Source organism: Macrosteles quadrilineatus, unplaced genomic scaffold (assembly GCF_028750875.1).
Source record: "Macrosteles quadrilineatus isolate MER2022 unplaced genomic scaffold, UCM_ALF_1.0 Scaffold_4__1_contigs__length_99947679, whole genome shotgun sequence".
Taxonomy (NCBI): domain Eukaryota; kingdom Metazoa; phylum Arthropoda; class Insecta; order Hemiptera; family Cicadellidae; genus Macrosteles; species Macrosteles quadrilineatus.
In genome coordinates, this window is record NW_026542597.1 from 39,129,002 (window position 1) to 39,151,082 (window position 22,081).

General features: G+C 36.2%; 1 protein-coding gene across 2 annotated transcripts in view; it reads right to left on the minus strand.

The window, feature by feature from the left end:
* Positions 1 to 16,722, minus strand: part of LOC128991545 (proto-oncogene tyrosine-protein kinase ROS) — a 93,068-nt gene extending 76,346 nt beyond the window's left edge. For both annotated transcript variants that reach the window (XM_054414527.1, XM_054414526.1), the window contains exons 1-2: positions 16,487 to 16,722; positions 10,384 to 10,443 (exon numbers count right to left, since the gene is read on the minus strand). In XM_054414527.1, the coding sequence (XP_054270502.1) occupies positions 10,384 to 10,443; positions 16,487 to 16,597 (171 nt within the window). In that variant the 5' untranslated portion in view covers positions 16,598 to 16,722. The remainder of the gene's footprint in view (positions 1 to 10,383; positions 10,444 to 16,486) is intronic.
* Between the last annotated feature and the right edge of the window lie 5,359 nt (positions 16,723 to 22,081).

Consider the following 22,081-nt stretch of genomic DNA (forward strand, 5'->3'; position numbering starts at 1 on the left):
GGAGTTGTGTCAGCTCGTAGCGTCTGTCGGCAAGCCCGTCGGCGTTCCACGTGAGGATGCGAAGTCTACGCATGATGTTGGGTCAACTGGTCAACAAGTCGCTCGACGACGACCAACATGCTCCTCAGCGTGGAGATGAGTTGAGCCAGCTCAGACTGCTGCGACGGGCTCCTAGACGACTGGGCCGGGGTTGAGGCCGGCTCGATAGGCTGGGCAGGGCGGCTGGGACGCGGGGCAGGGCTGCTGGGCTGCGGGGCTGGGCTGCTGGGCTGCGGGGCTGGGCTGCTGGGCTGCCGGGCAGGGCCGCTGGGCTGGCGAGGTGGGACTTCCAGGCGAGGGCGGGGAGTTCGCCTCACTCGAGGGTTCGGGGTCTCGGCCGGGGCGGCGGACTGCTCCACAGGAGGGGTGGGTGTTCGGGGTCTCGGGCCGGAAGCTCTGCCGCGGTTGTCCGGGTTCCGAGGAGCTCGACGACGTCTTCTGCGCTGAGTCCGGAAGCCCTCGTCATCGACCTCGGGAGCCCCAGGCGCCTCTTCGTCCACTGGGTCAGGTCTCGGAGCCGGTGGGTCGACCCGGCGCGGTTGACGGCCCGACGGTGCCGTGGACGATTTCGCCGCAGCCGCGTACGAAGCCCGTTGCAGATTCTTGTAGCAAGTGCAGCCCCTGTAGTTGGCAGTGTGGGCCTCACCACAGTTGCAGCACTTCGCCTGGGCTGCTGGCTCCTTGGGGCACTCGGTCGCTGGATGGGTGTCACCGCAGCGGACACAGCGGACCTGGCGGTGGCACTGGCCCGATCCGTGGCCGAAGCCCTGGCAACGGTGGCATTGAATGGGACCGTTGGGCCGCTTGTACTGCCGTACTTCCACCTTGCAGTAAAAGGCTCGCCTTATTTCATAAACAGTGGACGGCAGGGAGTATCCTTCCGTCCTGCGGATCGTGAGGAGCCAGAGACCAGTCGGCATTCCTCGGCGAGTCTTCATCATTTTCACTTCGGATATGTCGAAGTCGTGTGTTTTAAATGCAAATCGAAGACGAGCATGGGAAACACTTTCTCGCCCCGAAATAGGTCTTTCGTGACGAGAAATGAACGATAATTTTTCATCACGATGAAAAAACTACTTAATCAAACTTAAAAATATCTCATGTTTCGTAATATATTAATTTTTATAATCTAAACAAAATACGGATTTGCAATTAATTTTAGTGTAAAATTGGTCTGATTGGACATCAACAAACTGCCAAAACGACTTCAGTTGTAGCTTTGTTGGTGGCAGGCAAGCTATTGTGTGTGTAGCGAAAGTAATGTTTATGTAGCGAAAGTAATGTTTATGTCAAAAAAAGTCAGCTGATCACTATTTGTTTTTGGTGTATGGAAATTGATGATTTTCGAATATCTCAGCTGTGAAATGGGCTATTTTCGAATACAGAGTGATGAAAAATGCATTATTTGCAATGCACCATCACAAAAGTGCACAGTTTTAATAATAATAAAAAAACACTTTTGCACCTAATATAATTTTACCTTTATTCAATTTAGTCTTTCACTTCCCAGAATAATTCCATAGTTACACGGTAATATTCAAATATCCTACACCCTATCCGCCCACCCCCCGGCGAGAGTCCAAATAACCATAACATGCATATTAATCGTCCACTCAGTAGGCAGTCTGCCCAGGCGCGAAGCGTTCGTTTAAATTCCGGAAGTAGGAAGTGGCGAATTCATTAACGCGTGGGAACGCCATAGAGTAACAAGTTAAGGTTTATAAACACCATAGAGTAATAAAAAGTTATGGATTTGCCTTGAACACTTAAAGTGGTTATGTAAGTGGCTGCGAAATCCAAAGATTAATAGTATATTTATTACTTCCATTGTAGTCACCCCTTGTTATTAATTTATTTGTATGTACCAATGCCATTTGCATTTTAATAGTCTAAAAAGTCGTGACTTAAGCTACGTTATGAAGGCAATTCAAAACAATACATGTACAGTAACTTAAATTGATATAGAGTGTAAAGAGAACAATGCTCATTAGTAGGCCTACAAGAAACATATACAATCAAATATTCGGCTTAAAAATTTAATAATACCCATTGGGAAATACTGTTTATTGCATTGCAAGAGTTATTTCATACATTTGGTGTTGCACAGAAACAATATTATTTTACTCATGGTTATTTACCATATCCGATTAACATTTTTACGTCCTTTGTTAGGGAACGGGTGAGAACCTTTACTTGTAAATACTGTAGTTTTTAGGCAGCATCAATAACCAGAACTAGTGCCCTTCAAATTTGAAGTCGAGCAGTAAAACCAATTGACTACCTAAAAAATTATAATGTTATTAGATTTGAGGTATTATAGATTTTAAATTTTATATTTATATGTAAATGTTGGATTACCTTAATGTCAAAAGAAAGATCTACAAAGTACCTCGTTTACTTAAGCTGAAATGGTCGGATAAAAAAATCAAATAAAAATACAATGATTCGTAGATAAAAATCAAAGGCGCTGAATCATTGATGTCACTCCTTTGTACGTAATATACCTGTCTCAAAATGTAATATTTTTTACTTTTTTCTTGGCAACCATATCTGGTACAAAGAACATCAGCAAACTCTTCAGATAAAGCTGTGAGATATAAATAGCAACTACACTCCTCAACTAGCCTATGATGCCGATCATTTTCTGTCACCCCTAAAGAATATATGCGGTGTATCTGTGGGACGGATGATAACTTTCAAGGAAACTTTTTGTTTTAAGTTTCTTATACCCGAAATATGGGTTGGGAAGTGAAAAATCCACAATTTAAACATACATAGAGGCCTAATATATAGGCAGCATCAAACACGGCAGAGTGATATGTCAAAGAAGAAAAACTACTAAATGTCATCGAGTATTCATTCATACTCGCTTCAAACACAGCAGAAAACATATTGTCAAGTTGTGATGATCGACATAGAACAATAACGTAAACATTTTACAAATATCATGAAGTACGATAGTACTATAATGTAAAATTACTTGAAAACTATAGATAATTGTGTCAATTAAACAATTGGATGTGTCGATTAATGTGTGGTGATTATCATAGATGGCGTTTTCGAAAATACCATAGAGGAAAATGTCAAATTGCTAGAACTGCAGAGTCAACCACCACTGAAGTTCCTGAAGTCAAAGACCTCGGAACGAGTATGTAAACAACTAATTGACGATGCTGTCGGAAGACTGATTAAATTTCGCGGGAAATGACGCAGCCTGTTTAACAACGGAAATCCCGCGACGGATGAGCTTAAATTATATTTAGCTACTTCAAACTGTAACACAACAATTCACTCTAAATAACACGATCAACATTAAAACATAAGGAATAAACGCACAGTATAAAAATTGAAAAGAGAAAGATTATGGTAAACGTAGTGTAAGCCTACAAACAATATTGGGTACGTAATGAGAAAGAACTATAAAAATAATTTTCAAATATACAAAGAGTTTAAAAAGACATATCTGCAATATTATATCAAATTCAGATTAAAAAGTCAGTAAAAAAGTAATAAACAACTACATAAATTGGTAAGATAATTGTTTACAAGACACTATAAATACTTGTCTCTAGTTTATCTTCTACGTTTCTGGCGTTTTCCCGTTGACTTTACAGATATGCCTTGACATTTTGAAAAAAGAAAACACGGAAAAAATACTCTTACGCGATTGTAGGAGACCCCTATCTGACTTCTGGCCTCATTTCTTTCGTCAAAAGGACGCCTCTTGTACGATTACTGTGTAACGCATTTGTTTCTCAGTTGATTGTCATCGAGCTTGTCTTTGCGATTGGAGGATAAATTTGTGGTCAGTTTGTCAATATTTTTTATTTGCTCATAATTTTTTTAATTGGTTATTGGTTAACGTAATATGTGTTAATTAAATAGTCAAGGAACCAGGTTTACCTAGTTATATAGCTGTGACAGAATGCCTTCTCTTTATTAGAGATAAATAATGTGATAGTATTTGTTCAAAACTCCAAGTTTCATAATGAAAGTCATTGCGTCCTGAAAACACACCGCAATTCCATCCGACACGAAGAACTATCAAAATTTAGATTCTCTCACATAGAACTCTATGTTGGCTGGAAGTTGGATTTTAAAATAAAAATAAAAAAAAAATAAAAAAAAATTAAAAAAAATTAAATAAAGTAAGTTAAACCTCTCACAGCCCTGAAATTTAAAATTATTTACCCCAAAGAGTTGTGTCTTTGACAATAAATTGGTAGAAATGAGTTTTATCTAGTTTAAACATGAAAGTTTACGTTGTTGAAGGTGGATTGTGTTTGTGTACTGATGTTAATTTAGGCTTTTTGTCAAATGCACCAACTTGTTGACCAAGCATACCCGCCAAAATAAAAGGACGACGAAGTGCCATAGCAACTTGTATGCCACATCAACTATCAAATCACATGGTCAACGAATAAGGGATGGATTCAAGATGACAGATGATATGTCTATTTCAGCCACCAAAAGTCAAGTCAATAGTCGTGCTATGTGTTGACCGTTGCTCTAGGCTGGATGTGACCATTGTGACCATGAGATCACTCTCCGTAGTTCCTGTACCATCCCGTCACACCGGATATCGGCTTCACCCCCCCCCCCCCCCACCGACAACACCCCGAACACAACCGCATACCTCCGCCTACCTACACTGATTGGGTGTCATTCATGCTTTGTATCGCGTTACGCCACCAAGCACCGACTACGGGAGTGGATGAATGACATGCAGAGAAGAGGAAATTTTGTATGTTAAAATGTCGTGATTGAGCGTCTCGCAAGATACAAGATACGACTCCGGGTGAAGAGGAGAATGTCTAAACATCCGATCAGGTAAATCTGATCCGGCGTTTTTCACCAGATCCGTCAAATTTACACACACTGCATCAGGCGTTCCAGTTCCGAGGCGGGCGGTACTGCGAGTTGGAGAAGTTTTTAGCCATCAACAAATTAGCTAGTTAAAACCCAGTTTCTCGAAGCAATTAGTGGCAGTGACAGTGAAGAAGAGATCTCTTCGTAGTTGCAGCAGCTCTTGCCTCGAAAGAGGAAGAATATTGGCGACAGAAGAGTTTGTGGGTACATGGTATAAACTCCAGTAGAACAAAATACGAGGGAGGATTTCATACCTTGTTTCCCCGTTTGATTTAGGACAATAAAAAGATTTTCCAGTACTTCCGAATGAAATGTCTTTAGAACACCAATAATAAAAAAGTGCATACTGTCACTGTCACGTGGTGAGTAGAAGCATTGAGTATACAAGCATACTCAATGGTATAAGTCATCTGCGCATAAATGCGCGAGCTCTCCGGTGCAGGGAGATTGCTGGAAGCCAATCTCTTTCCATCGGAAATAATCTTAGCGGACCGGACCAGATGCAGTCTGGGGACTTCCATCAGAATTCATAGTTTTTAAATGGTTTCCAAATTAACCTGATCCTGCATGCCTGATCCGATTTTACCGAACAGGACGCAGTGTGTGACTAACGGCGCAAATCGAACGGCATTCATGTTCGGCGTCCCTATACCAGCTGTATTGAGGGATTATGATTATATCGCAAAGATTGTAGGGAATTTCGCACTAGCCTCTAGTGGATACTATTCTCTGTATACACTAACTTGGCGTTTGAACCCTTGACTACCTGCGGAGGGGCCGGGACCGTCCCTCGCTCGCTTCTTGAGCAGCTGTTTCCATAATTAGTCACCTAGTAGCACCTCCACTACAATTATAAACTTTTTTGTGAGTGATGGAATTTTAATTTTTTTTCTCCACAAGCAAAAAAATCATGAAATATTAAGAAAAATGATACCAAACTTGACCACATTCCGTTGACTTAAGCTTAAGTTTAAATTGTTTTAATTTGGTTGATATAATTGTATTTAAATTTAATTTACCAAAATACCTAACAATGTTATTCATATTAAAAATATGTCGTGTTAGGGGGGGGGGGGTTGGGTAAAATATCCATTTTTATATCTTTAAACCAACCCCCATGTCTTCCGGGAAATGAGTGATTCACGTCCTAAGACCTCTGATGAGTGACGACGATTCTGACGTGGAGAAATGCTATTGATGAAATATATATAATCTACCGAAAAACTACGGCAGGCCCGTCGTAGGCATACGCTTTATGCAGACAATTAATTAAAAACATTTACTCAACACATGCACATGATTCTGTAATTTTGTATCGACAATTCCCATATCCTTAGAAACATGATGATTGTTTGATTAATTTTAAGTTTAATTTGACCCGTAGAAAATCACGCAATTTTGATTCTTCAAGCCAAATGCTACTTTCACTCGCATTTACGATTAGTTTTTTTTTACCATTTAACAAATAACATTACGTATACTTAATGAAACGTACGGTTTAAAAGTGTTTCACGTTTACAATAGTCTTAAATGTGATTGGTTAGATCTACTCAATGAAACATATGAATTAGGTTGTCAGGTTGTGACAAACCACATCACCTCAACAAGTTTTACACGTTTTTACTTTCTAAACTTTATTCCCCAAACAATATTAGGAAATTTAAATATATAAATCACTATTCATATTTGTGTTTGCAGATTCGCGGTGCACGTCTGATTCAATTAAAAATAATTCATACATAACGATATTACAGTTTTATTTCTATCCCTAATAAAGTTTCTATTCCTCAGTAGCTACTGTACATATAAGTCTGTAGGTTCTACAAACGTAATAAGAATATGGTCAAGTTTGGTATCATTTTACTTATTTATTCATGGACTTTTTGCTCGTACAGATAAAAATGTAAAATTCCGCCCCGCTTAAAAAAGTTTATAATTGCAGTGGGGGTGCGACTAGGTGACTAATTAAGGAAACAGCTGCTCAAGAAGCGAGCGAGCAAGGGACGGCCCCGGCCCGGTCGCAGGTAGTCAAGGGTCCAGACGCCAAGTTAGTGTATACAGAGAATAAGGAATTTCGTACTACAGTCTTCATAAGTGGAAAAAGGGAACTAATATTTTGTTGATGTAAAGGTAATATATACATATTGTTAATTACTAATGTAAATATTGTGAAATTGATGGATAAAATAGAAAATTCATATTCTTATTCGTATGTTGTGCCTGGGTGTTTAAAATGCAAAAAGCAACGACAGGCGGACAGAAGAATCCAAAAATAACAGGGGACATTGTGAAAACTTGTGAAACATATTGCTCTGCATCTTTTTATCCACGGTCGGAAAGGTATACTTGGTAATAAAGAGGAAACAGTATTTTGCGCTTGAGTGAGTGAAATGATAAGAAAGAAGACAGTGAGCGAAGTAGTGGTAACGATTTCTTACAAACTCCAGACTCTCCAGACCTCTTATCACGTTATGACACCTTCGTGAAACTTGGCTTCTCAAGTATATGAATAGTTACAGGACGTTTGACTACGGTAATTGATTAAGCTAAACAACGCCAACGCCATTGGCCTTAACTCCATTAACCTTTTTTCAATCTATACATTTAATTTTAAGAAGGAACACGTAATATGCTGTTCATGTCTGTCTATAATCCGTGTTCTAATTTTCCTTGCTTATGTTGCAGCATAGAAAGCATTTCTCGTGTGCGATAATTTAAACGACAGGTGCACTTTGTCTTGGCAATTGCAGTTCGTTAACTCTACGATGATTTTCTTCCACAGATAGTGAAACAATTTTCTGTAAAGACTAATTTCTGGTCGATTCTCACAATACATAGTCTTGTACGGTCTGACACATTCATCTGAGTAATGAGGTATCTAGTTTTGCGGAGATACATGAAGAAACATTTTGTCTTCTTTCAAAAAATATTCAAGAATAATGTTCAAAATCGATGGCTCGAAGTATTACGACCCGTAATGTAGCTGTATCAGTTTCACAAACATTACATTACATGTTCCGTCAATTATACCGATGTTTTGTTTACAACAGTACACCACTTCAATTATCTCTGGTTGTAGTTCTGAAGTACAAAGCTTAGAGAAAACGTTTAAACAATCAGTACGGTATCGCTTCAAAATTTGTAGACTTCTTCGATCTAGGCCTAGAGTGTAGTGGAATTCTACAAGTTGCATTACATTTTACTGTAGTATTTTCACAGAATTAGTGGTGGTTGAAATTCGACTCTAAAACACTACTCAACAGTTGCTTACATACAACTATAACATTAAACAATATGTGACGAATACTGCAAATATAGCGGTACGAAACTATATAGACTAATTAACCAGTGAGTTATTTTGTAGTTAACTTTACTGCGTCAACCTAAACCTAGTTTCAGAGACCACCAAGTGCTTCGCCGGCCTTGAATTTAGTAAATTTAGTAAAGATATTTTAGTTACCTAAATCAAAACAATCATTCAATATTTTAAATCAAACCGTTTAAAAACAAAATTGTGAATCGATAATGTATAATTGCGACCAAAAAACAGTATAGCGTTTAAATTAAAATTATGGGACTACAATTGTTGGACAGCTAAATAAAAAATTAATATAGATTGCATCCGGTTATGATTTCAAAAGACGAAGAAATTCTTCATCACATTTTCTTTAACCTTGGTTTAGGATGAATGGGTGGTGCTTTAGACTTCCCTACCTTTACCTTTACTTTAGAGCCGCACACCCTTTCTTGTCTTCTGTCATTATTCCAATCAAACTCCTCCACTCGCCACCTGTTGTAAGGGTGGCCTCTGACCGGAAGTACGCCCCTGAACACCGGAAGTGACCAAATCTCATCTGACTGTGAAATTAGCCCCGTTTACCGCCACACGAGGGCGCCAAAGTCAAAAACACGTCCGGGAAACTGGCAAGGGAAATTAGGCGACTTTTAAAATTGTCGTTGTGCTCCAGAGCTTTGAGCGACAAACCTGATCCACGGTTTTATTTTTATCTAAAGAAATTACTTTTTATGACGATGTAGACATATTCCCGTGAGGGGGTGGGGTATGTTTGATCTAGTGTTGGTAACAACTTACTTTGATTACCTATACATTTAGATCAAGTTTTCACAACAACTAGATCAATTCAAATTTTTACACTTTACTAGGATATTTAGACTTCCAGGATAAACAATCAATATTGATTCGAACAGTAGGGATTGTAACGTGAAGAATACAATATATTTGGTTAATTTGTATTTCATTTTGGCAATGAAAATGTTTTGCATTTATTTTGTTTAGGGGATACATCAATATAACGGTTTTTTCCAAAACCAAAATGTTTTCAAGACTATAACTAGAGAGAATACGTGTGGCTATTTTTTAGCCTTTTGTGCAAATATTGATCGAATACAAAATTTCTATTTAGTAGGCTAGAGATAAATTGAAACATGGCAATACAAAGATGCCGACCCAGCTCCATGGTCAATAGGATTAGATGACTCATTTGGGGGGTGCGCCGGTACAACGAAAAGATTATGCGTTGACTAGTGGTCCATATAAGAAAATTCGAATATCACAAAAGTGTCTAAAAAGCTTTGCTGAGTGGAAAAACTTAAACATTTTAACCGAAGAGTCAGTTTGAGAGGCGAAAAATCTAAATGTTTAAAATTAAGTAATAAAAACTGTTTCAAATCCCAAATGTATAACATATGTTTAGTTTGCGGAAGATGTTTTTCCGCACATATGTGACAAGCTATGTAATTCCCCGATGTTAACCTTATGATGAGTATTCATATTTAAAGGGAATTAAAGAATTTAGTCAGCTGTTTCAACTAAAAAAGTTGGTTCCATGATATGGAAAAGCATTAAAAAGTTATAAGATTTACCAACAGGGTGCAGCACTAATTTTTTTGCATTTATGAAAACAGCTAATTTGAACTAAGTAGCAACAAAAAACTGTGATTCGCAATGAGAACTTTACTGTCAAAGTAGGATTGTTTACAGTTATGTTTATGTTTTTCATTTCATGAATAATTTGGGACATTTTGCGAATTGTTGATAATTTATTTTTCTCTATTGTTTAGGTGAAGTGGTAGAACATTATGGCTATGGTAGATGTGTAATACTATAGAATACTGTAAATTAAAAAAAGGTAATTTTATCAAACTGTGTCCTCCCTTATTGCAAACGCAAAGCTTGAGTATAACTGCAATAAGAGTTTTATACTTATATTCCAACCCCTTACGAAGGACGGGTAGGCCTACTATGCTAGTAAAATCAATAAAGTTAAAAATGTAAACACAGTACAGTATTATAATATTATTATTCCCTTGTCTGTGATATACAATGCACGGACATGTGATTTGCCTTACCCGTGGGTTTTCGGGTGACGCAAATCCAGAAATTAAACTGAAAAGTTCCACAAAACGCCTGTTTTTACATTCCACGTGATTACACAAATGGATAACTTGACTCACCTGTTGGATTTTGCAGTCAGGTCCACAACCTACGTCACCGTGCCCGTCATCTGTCTGGTTCTGAAACAGCCATTAAATTTTACTAGTTTAAATAATCTTAACGTCAAGACTGCAAAATGCAGAACTCCGGAACTAAATAAAATCGTTAAATAAATTCTTGAATGCGTTCTTCAGAGAAAAAAAATTATATACAGTAGATCAGATCGATGAACGCGATAAATTAAATCCACCATAGTAAAACAATTTTTTTATGGCAACAATGTAATAAAATCAAAATCAGCTGATCTTATCACATTGAAATTAAAAGTCAGTATTGTTTAGGTACTTTGTTACTCATGTAGGCATGCTTTTGTTCAATTTCAATCGTACCACAGAAAACATATTACTATACCTATAGTAGTATGTTATAGTAGGGGGGGTTATAGTAGTATGTTTTCTGTGATCGTACTGACCAAAGTACTGGCAGTCGGAGCGATGTAGAAGCTGGGAGCACATGATTGAAGTGTTTAAAGAATTATGCAAATTTGCACTCAAACAGTGTAGGTACTTTAAAAGAGGTTTTTTTTATGTAAAACAATTCGAAAATAGACTAAAAAATGCATAAATCTTTACTCTATATACTGGTGGAAGGACTTCTTATACTGTGTTGTCGTATAATACAGTATAAAGGAAAAGAACTAGTAAAAAAATTTAGTTTTATTTGGTCGTTTTAATTTCTAAGTCATGCATGTATACAGGATGATTTTTAATTGTCCCCCTCCAACTTTTTCTACATTTTTTCATCAATCCCAGACCACTTCCAAACATTGTTGGGCAGTAAGTACTTCATTTTGACAAGATGGACATTATTGGCCGCCATCTTGGATGAAAAATATTTTTTTTCTGTAAAGGTGGGGTTGTGACCTATTATTTCAAACAAGATTTTTACCCTGAATACAATGCCACATCCAGTTTAGAAATCTTGTCCTCATAAAAAAAGTCCTCATAAATTTGGAACGGATCAATATTTCTAAAAACGGACTGTGGCATTGTAATCAGCATAAAAATCGTGTTTGAAATAATGGGTCACAAACTCACCTTTACATTTGAAAAATATATTTTGCATCCAATATGGCGAATCCAAGGGCGGCCGAAAATGAACAACTTGTTAAAATGAAGTACTTACTACCCAACAATGTTTGGAAGTGGTCTAATATTGATATTTAAAAAAATGTAGAAAAAATTTGGAGGGGGCAATTAAAACTCACCCTGTTTTAAATGCTGACATAAATCAGGAACTTTTCCAAAACAACGCAAAACTATAAGACAACAACGTGTTACCGGTCACCAGCCAAACATAAATAAATTTTAATTATGCTTACCTGATCAAAAAAATATCACTCTGACAAAGAGTATGTTTGAACTTATGAACACTATTACTCTACAAGGGAATAAGTTTGACCTATGGTATAATGAATAATGATTTTGGGTAAAATAGGTGTAAAGCCGCGTTTACACCGGAGTTTCAAACAAAAAGTTGCAAACAGTAGTTTCAAATAAATGTTTGCAATTTTTATTTCATGATTTGTTTCCACGTTTCATGAAAATGTTTGAAATAATTTCGACCTTGATTATGACTCGCCTCGTTCTGGTTCTGATTATTCCGAGGATGTCAAGTGTCGAGGATAGCCGCGGCGGCGTGTGTCGTGTTGTCATATCAACGTAGGCCGAGACGATGCTGGGTGAACATTGGTGATTGTATGAATCATCAAATTAAAATTATTATTAATTTTAAAGATTACAAGGACTTAATTATAAGTCTTTTAATCCACATGAGACGTTATTATTATTTTTAAATTAGACGACCTTGTCATTTGAGGTTAGTGTTAATTCATTGACAGTCAAACAGCATTTTTCCGATTAATTTAACACTGAGTCGAGACACAGGGTGGTGCGAGTGATCACGTAGTGAGTGAGAGTGGAGGATGTAGGGAAGGGGATGGCGGAGAAATGTTTCTGTTTCGTGTTTCAACGGCTCATAGTGACCGAAACTAGTGTTGCAAACAAAGAGTTTGCAACTCCCTTTGATCTTTACCGACTTCAAGTGGAAACAAAAATTTCTGTTGCAAACACTGAAAAACTGTTTGCAACAGCAAAATGTTTCGTCTAAAAATGTGCGTTTTTAGAGATGTTTGCAATTTCTGTTTGCAACTCGTGTTTCAAACTCCGGTGTAAACGCGGCTTAAGTGGCACGACACGATGCTCATATTTCCACACATACTTAGATAGGTATGTGCCCAGTAAACACTATTCACTTGCGTTTTCCAAAACAATCACTCAGGCCTATGTTTAGACCGTGTTGTTGTTGTGGACAGGCAACGTACGACATTCGATACAGGCGCGGTGGATATCTGTTGAGGCGCCTCGTAGGTCTTCCCTGGGCTGGCAGTAGGCACCTGCGTTGTAATGGTGGTACTGCGCAGCTAGAGAGAGGACGACGTCAAAATCAGTTTGCTTTGCCAACGACATGCGGGGGGCGAGTACCCAGCCCAGAGCCAGAGGGGCGGGTGCCCGGCAGGTCGCTCTGGACAGGACTCCAACAGCCCGTGTCTTCCTGTCCACGGCGCGAGGATCCGTTTCCGGAACAGAATGTCGTTGGAAACCCTTCCGTTAGGATTTAATAATTGTAAATCATGCGAGCTATAAATTCAAATAATACAAATTTTGCTATAAAGTAATTAGGCCTAACTTATGACATAAATTAACACTCCCGTCAATAATCATCCATACGGATCAGAAGAAGACAACTTTAATGGTTAGTTTCGATAGGTTTCTGTAAAATAATTTTTAGTTTATTGTTTGTTTCAGGTTACTTTATATTTAAAAAAGTTTGGCCTAAAAAGATGATATAATCGTCAACGAAAGTTTTTCCTCTAGTATTAGGGGCCTATAACGAAACAGTAAAACAAAACACAAATAAAAAATGTATATTCTAAAACAAAAGAGAAACTTTAAGGCGACATTAGCGCGTGTGAACGTTACCGAAATAAAACACACATGAAAAAAACACTGAGTTTTACTACTATAGGCCTAGGACGCACTTGTACTATTTAAAGCAATCAATAATTATACTATCCAGATACTCTCGTGTCTGACAGCTAGCTTAAACAAGCACAATGCATTAATGCATCGTAATTAAAATATTTAAACAACATAGAGCTATTATCTTTTTATTTTATCTGCATTTTTTCAGAAATTGTGTAAAAACGCTGATACTAATATTAGTTAATAACACAATAAAAACAGGATAGTACTTTTACTATTTTCCATCATAGAGGCCACCATAGGTAGGTAGGCTTACTTCTTGCCAAAGGCGATTTTAAATCTCAAAGAGACTGAATACCATTTAGAAAGGTGTTAACATAAGGAACATTTACAAAACAATATTTAACAATACATAAATACCGCCCTAATTTCACATTACATTTTATACAATCACACATAGTCACTACGCAAAAACATTTCGCGAATGAAAGCAGCCGCCTCTGCAAGTGGACAAATTAATGCAACTTGTCGGCGACACTCAGCTGATTTGCGAAAACGCTTTGAGGAATCGCGTGATGGACCTTGTTTAGCAGACACTGTAGTGCGACAAGCTGCACGAGTACACACACTGCCTGCCTACAGCCACAGCCACCGTGACGTCATCACTTGACCCTTCATTGAAGTCTTCGCGACCACCGACAGATTCCTCTGTATTTAGCACATAGTGGGGATACTACTGGACAAAATCAGACAAACCACCAGCGGCTGCATAGATTGTTTTAGGCCTAGTTAAAAAGGGAATATGGGAATTTGTATATTTACCATCGAGATAGGATGAAACGAAATGTTTAAAGTTATCGTATTGTAACGTCCTGCAAATAGGTCTAGGTAGGTAAATCTACGGTTAGTTACAACGATTATTACATGTTGAATAACCGTACATGGGTAGGGTAATACTCCCGTTGCATTTTGGTAAGATAAACCCTAGAGAAGTCATGTAGGTATAAGCATTGACTAATTAATAGATCATGGTATAAGGTATAAGCATAAGGTTTTTTTTACCATTTTGCCGTTGAGTGAGATGGAAAAACTGGGAGAACATAGTCTATTAGTTACTATTCCATCATGGGTCCATGTTTCAATATGTGACATTTTATTGTACGACCAGGTCCATCGTCAATCTTGACAAGGTCTAAGACACTTGATTGTAAAATGTGCTCTCAGAACAATAAACTATTGATAACAGTGCAGTAATAATTATTACCATTGCATTAGATAATCATTGTTAAACTTGAGGAGAGCGTGATACTTGATACAAAACTATACTTGATTTAGCAATAGTGGTACCATTTACTTTACATAGTCAATGGTGGTACCTAGCGTAAATAAAAGAGGACTGTAAGCCTAAAACTCTTACTGAAATACTAATTTTGTGTTTTGTGGTACAGTACTGCATTGCCAAAAGTGAAGAACAAGAAAATTTATTAGCAAGACGTTTGCAGTTTGGTTGCAATTTACAATATTTAATTTAGAAATATTGGTGAGGAATCATTGATGGTGTATTTTACACGGTATAGCGATAAAAATCTAAACTCAATGATATTAAGTTAAAAAGCTATTCGATATAGAAGCGCAGATGAAATAATATTATAGCAAAACGTATTGCTAATGTTAATGTTGTAAAAACTAATTTACATGAAACAACGAACCTAACAATTTTGTAGTCTTCTTTCTCGCTATACAAAGTATCATACAGTAACTTTAGGGTTGGATATTAGATCTTTGCTTCATGTAACACTCGTCGAATTTCACTGACAGGCCAATAGTTTTTGTATTCATTGGGCCAACGTAAACAAGTTCATTATTTTACTTTAAGAATCTATCAAAATACTTAAACACGACATTAAACCAAAGTTGAAGATTTGGTAATTATAAAAAAACCAAATACTGTTTTGTTTATTGTTTATCTATAAATCATAAAACAGACATTTCCCTCGTGAGAACAAGGCTGACTTTGGCTTCCCGCAGGTCAGAATACTGCACACTGCACAGTGCACAGTGCGCGATATACACTATTTTTTAGCAAAAAAAGTATGAGTGGGAGAATTCATCGGCGGACCGTGGGAAGGAGCGCGGGAATAACACTGGGCGAGGGAACAATAACTTCAAAACCTTATCAGCATTCCTGAAAGAATGAAAGATACTACTTGAGCGCGATGAAACATAGCCTATTTTATACAACACAATAACTCAAGCGAAGGTCTGTACGCATTTTGACGGAGGGTTTACTTTAATTAAAAGCCTAGTACAATACTAGAAACCTATAACTTAGTTAAGTTTGTGGAAAATTCTTCATGGGGGAAAAGGCAACACACCCTAATAAAATTCTCTTATCTGCGCCTATAACCACACATAGTGACCTCTCATTTGAAGGGGTTGTCAAGAGAATAACAATGACGCAAACCCAAGGTATCTCATCCCTAGCCAAAATCGCAGGTACAGTATTCTAAAGTTTGATTTGTGAAAACACCCATTCCACCAATTCAAAATTTGGAACACCAGTAAATATGGGATAGTCTTTTTTGATACACAAATGAACGCGCAGATTCGTATGTTTACAGGATGCGTAATGAAGATTTTTATTGCTTTTATCAACCTTGATCGTTGATCGTTAAACTCTCCGATAAGACCCCGTTTAGCATTTATTCCTCACAACTCGCGACACAGAACAGTGATAAACAGATATCTGAAAGATATTTCAGTTGTTTTAGTGCAGTAATCTAGTTTGAATTGTGAACGTCAACAGCATTTTATTTATAGTGTAACTTAATTAATGACACAAGTACCAACTACTCGTTTAACAATCTAACCTAAAATGTTTCCAACATTGTTTATCTATGTTATTGCAGTCATGATTACATAGTTGAAAACAACAGAGACAAGTCACGAATAAACGTTAAACTAACCTAAATTGAACCTGAAATTCAAAAGTTTAGTTTTAAAACAAACATAGAATCTAAATACATTTAACTCAACCATGGATAAAGGGTGAATTGTTTTCAATCAAACAAATAATTACCTGAAGGGGGCATCTCGTTTCACACTGGCTCTCGAAATTCGGCACGATGAAGGCACTTGTAAAAACAACATAAATCACTAGAAAAGTCCAATATCCGACCAACAGCCGCATTGTCAGGTAAAATTGCACGCCATGAACAACCAACACTGCACAGTAACTAACACAACTTGATGAACACACGCGGGCGTAAACAAACGAAATGTCAAACGCGGCGCCTGGCGGACAGACCGTGCATCACTCGAGTTCGGCGCGCTACTGAAGATGAAGAAGAGAAGCAGAAGTTGTAAACTGTCCACCCCTCCCCCACCCTCAGACACACGCCCCGTATATAGGGGTGCACTAATGAATGGTAATACAGTTTTTTGTAATTAGTAAACGAAACGAATACGTAGATTTGTATTATAAAACGTTTTAATGAGCTCGCTTTCTTGTCCGGTACGAATTTTGCAATCAATTAAACTATCTTCCCGATGAGCTAGAGACTTGAAATTTGAAACATAGCTCACAAATGGATGACAATGCAATAATGTATCACTTTATTTTAATTATTTTTCTTATTTCCCTTGGGCTAAGCCCCATGAGCTTCCAAATTTTCCATGTTTACATTTTGAAAGATTATAAATATAGCAATTGAAGTCAGCTGTAAATACTGTACTTAAATTTGACAGTTAAAAAAGAGCAGAGAGAGGTTAAGGTGTACAGGTTCTGCAAAGCAAGCATTTCAAAGTAAAGGTAAACCATCTGATTACATATACAGTAGTAAGGTTTTGGTTATATTGTATTAACAGGCCATATAAAATAGATTTAACATATTTACACATTAAAGACTAAAAAGTAGAAAATAATTTATAAATATGTTGAGAGAATAAATACTTGTAAGATTTAAAACGAAAAACGTGGGGCGCATGCAATAGATAATAATACCCCACGTTTTTCGTTTTAAATATTACAAGTATTTATTCTCTCCAGGTATTTAGGTATAAATTATTTTCTACTTTTTAGTGCGCTTAAAAATGTGGTATTTTTAAAAAGTATTTTTATTTTTTTTTTTTTTTAATGTTTATTTTGAATTTTTACAGGTAAATATTTGGCGACAGTTTAAAAAAATGTGCTGCAGGGATCGTCAGCACAGTATTTTACACCATTAGCTTTTAATTTCAACAATTTATGGTTATCTTGTTACTTGTTTTATTAAATTATTTTATTGTAAACTAACTTAGATAAATTGTAAAATATTTTACCATTAACTTTCAAACTATCATACGAATAACAATTAATTGCTACTGTATTTCCCAACGGACCTTATTTGTAGTAAAGTATGTGTGTTCAATGTACTAAAATCAATTAATAAATCATGTAATGGAGTAATCCCATTCATTAAAAATATTTCTGAAATTATTCATACTATTTTGTGTCACTAAACAAAGCTCAACACTATTTTCACTAATTAAAGAGATAAATTAACAGTCTAATGGTTAAGCTTAACATTAAGCTTAATGGTTTATTGTGGAACTTACCATTACATTAAGTTCAACAATTTTTGTATAATATAATAATACTAGCAACAGTGCCCGTTGTGGTTAAATACAACGGTCTCTAGTAAAATAATGGTTATGAAATCCATACACCACTTTACTCACTAATATTAATGGTACAGATTAAGCACATAACATTAGATAATTATATGTTGCATACTGGTAAGCCAATTATTGCCATCTATAAAAATTATTGGTTTTTCTTTTCCGAGTCGGGTTAGCTCTTTTACCCAACCGATTTTCATAATTTTGGCTTTAAACTAAAGGTATGGACGTACCACAGATTTCCCATAAAGCATCGGCATTCATTTTGACGTATATTTTGAAAGAATTTAAATTTTATTATTTTTATTTTTCACTTCAATTAAAGTTGTATTCCAGCAGTTCTATATGTTACCCCTGTACGTTTTGGTCTAAAAACCTTTAGTGAAATACCAGCTTTCATTTGAGCTATTGATTATTAAGATCGGACTACCTAAAACACACTGCTGAATCACAAATCAACAATAATTACAATCGTTTTAGTACCGTACTTATCTGCAATCAATGATACGTAACTCTATTTTTATTTAAGTTATTTTAATATGTCTTGGTCTTAAAATACTTCTTAGGCTTTCACTTGAGATATTGATAGTTTTAAACAGTTAAGTTTAAGATACTGTATCGCTCAATCAGAAAATATAAATTTGATTATATCTTGGATATGGAATTTAGTTTTAGATATATTTACTTAATTCTAATTACGTTATTCTATTTGTTTTAACCTAAGAACCTTCTGTGAAATACCAGCTTCCATTTCATTTATAGATTATTAAAATCGGACGTACCTAAAGCACACAGCTAAATGATGTACAACACAAATTGTTCAAAAAATGTATTTATTTATCATTGATTTATAGTCAAACGACCTAGTAAATCTTTTAAAAAATCAAACTTTTATGATTATTTGCAAATCTACACAAATTAGGCTTTCCAATGACCTATTATTTAATGAAATCGGTTCAGTAGAACTGTAGATTTAATTGTACAAAGTTTAACAACAACATTTCTAATTCAGTATTTTCTCACCACTATAAATTGGGAGGTTGCTTAACGTTTTTGCAAATAACATTGAAACGGTGAGGAAATCAACCAAAGTGGAAGGCGATACTCTGAAAGAGAATAAAATTTCCTACAAATTACTATCATGTGTTTTTTGAAAATACTCAATAAAGGCAGCCTAAAGTTGGCTACAAATATAAACTTGGAAAAAAATGAGTTTTAAATGTATTATTGTTTATCTTTATTTTTTTCACCTCAAATATCTAATAAAATCAAACTTTCATAATTATTTGCAAATCTACACAAATTAGGCTTTCTAACGACCCATTAAGTAACAAAATCGGTCCGGTAGAAGTCTAGATTTAGTTGTACAAAGTTTAACAAAAATATATCTAATTCAGTATTTTCTAACTACTATAAATTTGGAGATCACATAGATTATTGCCAATAACTTTTAAATGGTGGGGAAATCGACCAACGTGGATGGGATATTCTGAAAGAGAATAAAATTTACTACAAACAACTACTATGCATTTCTTGTAAATGCTTAATAAAGGCAGCCAAAAGCTGGCTACAAATAGAAACTTGAAAACAGAAACTTGAAAAGGCAGTTTTTAATTTATTTTTGTTATTTTTACTTTTTTACCACAAAGATATAATAAAATCACACTTTCATAATTATTTGCAAATCTACATGAGTTGGGCTTTCCAATGACCCATTAATTAACAAAATCGGTCCAGTAGAAGTCTAGATTTAGTTGTACAAAGCCCGGTCCAGTAGAAGTCTAGATTTAGTTGTACAAAGGGGCTTACCCCAACTCCGCGCGGTGGTCAGAAATCTGTCAAAACCGACTGCCCAACTCCGCGCAGTGGTCACTTCGGGTCCCTCGCGGCACATGCCCAACTCCGCGCAGTGGTCAATTTTGGCTCTCACAGCCCTGACGGATGAGAGTTTGTGCTCTAAGTTTGAAATTATGATATATATTTTAATCATTTATAAGAAAGGGAAAGTAAAAAGGTATATGCCTACCCAAAACAGGAGACGAAGCTTAAAAACCACTAATATAAGAAGTTTTAAAAAGCCCGTGAGAAAGAGTGACTGTAAATTTATATGTTCCAAAGTCTACAATACTCAATCATTCACATTAGCACTGGGTTTATGAGCTTACTGATAAACTTGAGTACCAAATTCAAAAATGTTAGTCTTGTAAACAACCACAGATTGCTTCAAAAAATTGGCTGTAATCTCTGTTTCATAAAACAGTTAGCTATACACCTCAAATTGGGGAAAAAATTGGCTGAAATTGGTTTACGAGCATATTTCTTTTACATCTTATTAAAATTGGCAAATTTTACGTCTATGAAGAGGGTTTTCATTGAATCCAGACCCAGGCCAACGTTTTAGCGGATTTCCCATTTACAGGGTGATTGATATAAGTGTGCCAGCCGTTTTATTCGAAAACTATAAGAGATATCAAAAAAAGTTAAATGGTAAGTGCCTTGGATTTTGTATTAAAAAAATGGTAGTCAAGTCAAAAAAATTATTTTAGCCACCATTTTTTCAATATGGCCGCCAACTTTGATTTTTCTCATGGAACACCCTGTATTTTATGATGTATTCTGGTAGAAAATGTAATTTTAAGACGATTTTATTCTTGTAATTTTTTTTCATAAACCTAACCGTTTCAAAGATAATAATGGTTAAGTTTTGAAATTTTTGCATGAGAAAGAGTTTCGATAAAGGCCTAAGCAAGCATGCCAGCTGTTTTATTCTAAAACCATTCAAAATTTCACAACTTAAACCATTATTATCTTTGAAACGGTTAGGTTTATGAAAATAATTACAAGAATAAAATCGTCTTAAAATTACATTTTCTACCAGAATACATCATGAAATACAGGGTGTTCCATAAGAAAAATCAAAGTTAGCGGCCATATTGGAAAAATGGTGGCTAAAATATTTTTCTTGGCTTGACTATAATTTTTTAAATAAAACATCCAAGGCACTTACCTTTTAACTTTTTTTGATATCTCTTATGGTTTTCGAATAAAACGGCTGGCACACTTATATCAATCACCCTGTATAGGGAATAGGCTATTACCGTAGGTCTCATGGTAAGACCTGGACTCACTGATTAAATTTTTCGTTTTTATTTCCCAAAGGCCGAAAACACCATCCGTTCAAATTCATATATATATATACCGGTATATATTTTTTATGTGGATATATGTAAGTCTGTTAGCACGATAACTCGAGCAAAATGATCTGATTTTGATTAAATTTGGTGTGAACGTGTAAACCGTTTATTCGAACGAGTTCACAAACCAGCACGATTGAACCATGTGAACGGGGGCTTATGTATATATTATGAAAGTATAACGGGTTGAAATTTCTTTTGAAACCACTTTGTAAAGCTTAAAAACAAATAATTCAGTATATCGAAGCGTAAAAGCGCCATAATAGTTACAGAAAAAATGCCAAAGAATTCTTATTTTTAAATTCTCATGTTATTCTTATGGCGAATAAGTAAACTGTTGTAAATTCCTGTAAAAGGAACATATTTTGATTAAATTGTCAAATTCATTTATTTTACACTTAACTATTAACATTTCACACTTTTTACCCTGTCTCAAACACTTTTTGATGGGTCTGTAATTGACGGGTACCTAACCTTAATATTACAAGTGGCCACCGCGCGGAGTTGGAATCGGCCCTAAAAGTGACCACCGCGCGGAGTTGGGCTGAACCCTTCGGGGGCCATAAAACTTTTCCTCGGATTAAATTTGACCACTGCGCGGAGTTGGGCAATCCCCGTACAAAGTTTAACAAAAATATCCCTAACTCAGTATTTTCTCTTTACTATAAATTCGGAGGTTGCTTAGCTTTTTTGCAAATAACTTTTAAATGGCGAGGAAATCGACTAAAGTGGAAGGTGATATTCTGAAAGAGAGTAAAATTTCCTACAAATTGATACCATACACTTCTTGAAAACACTCAAAAAGGCCGCAAAAAGTCGCA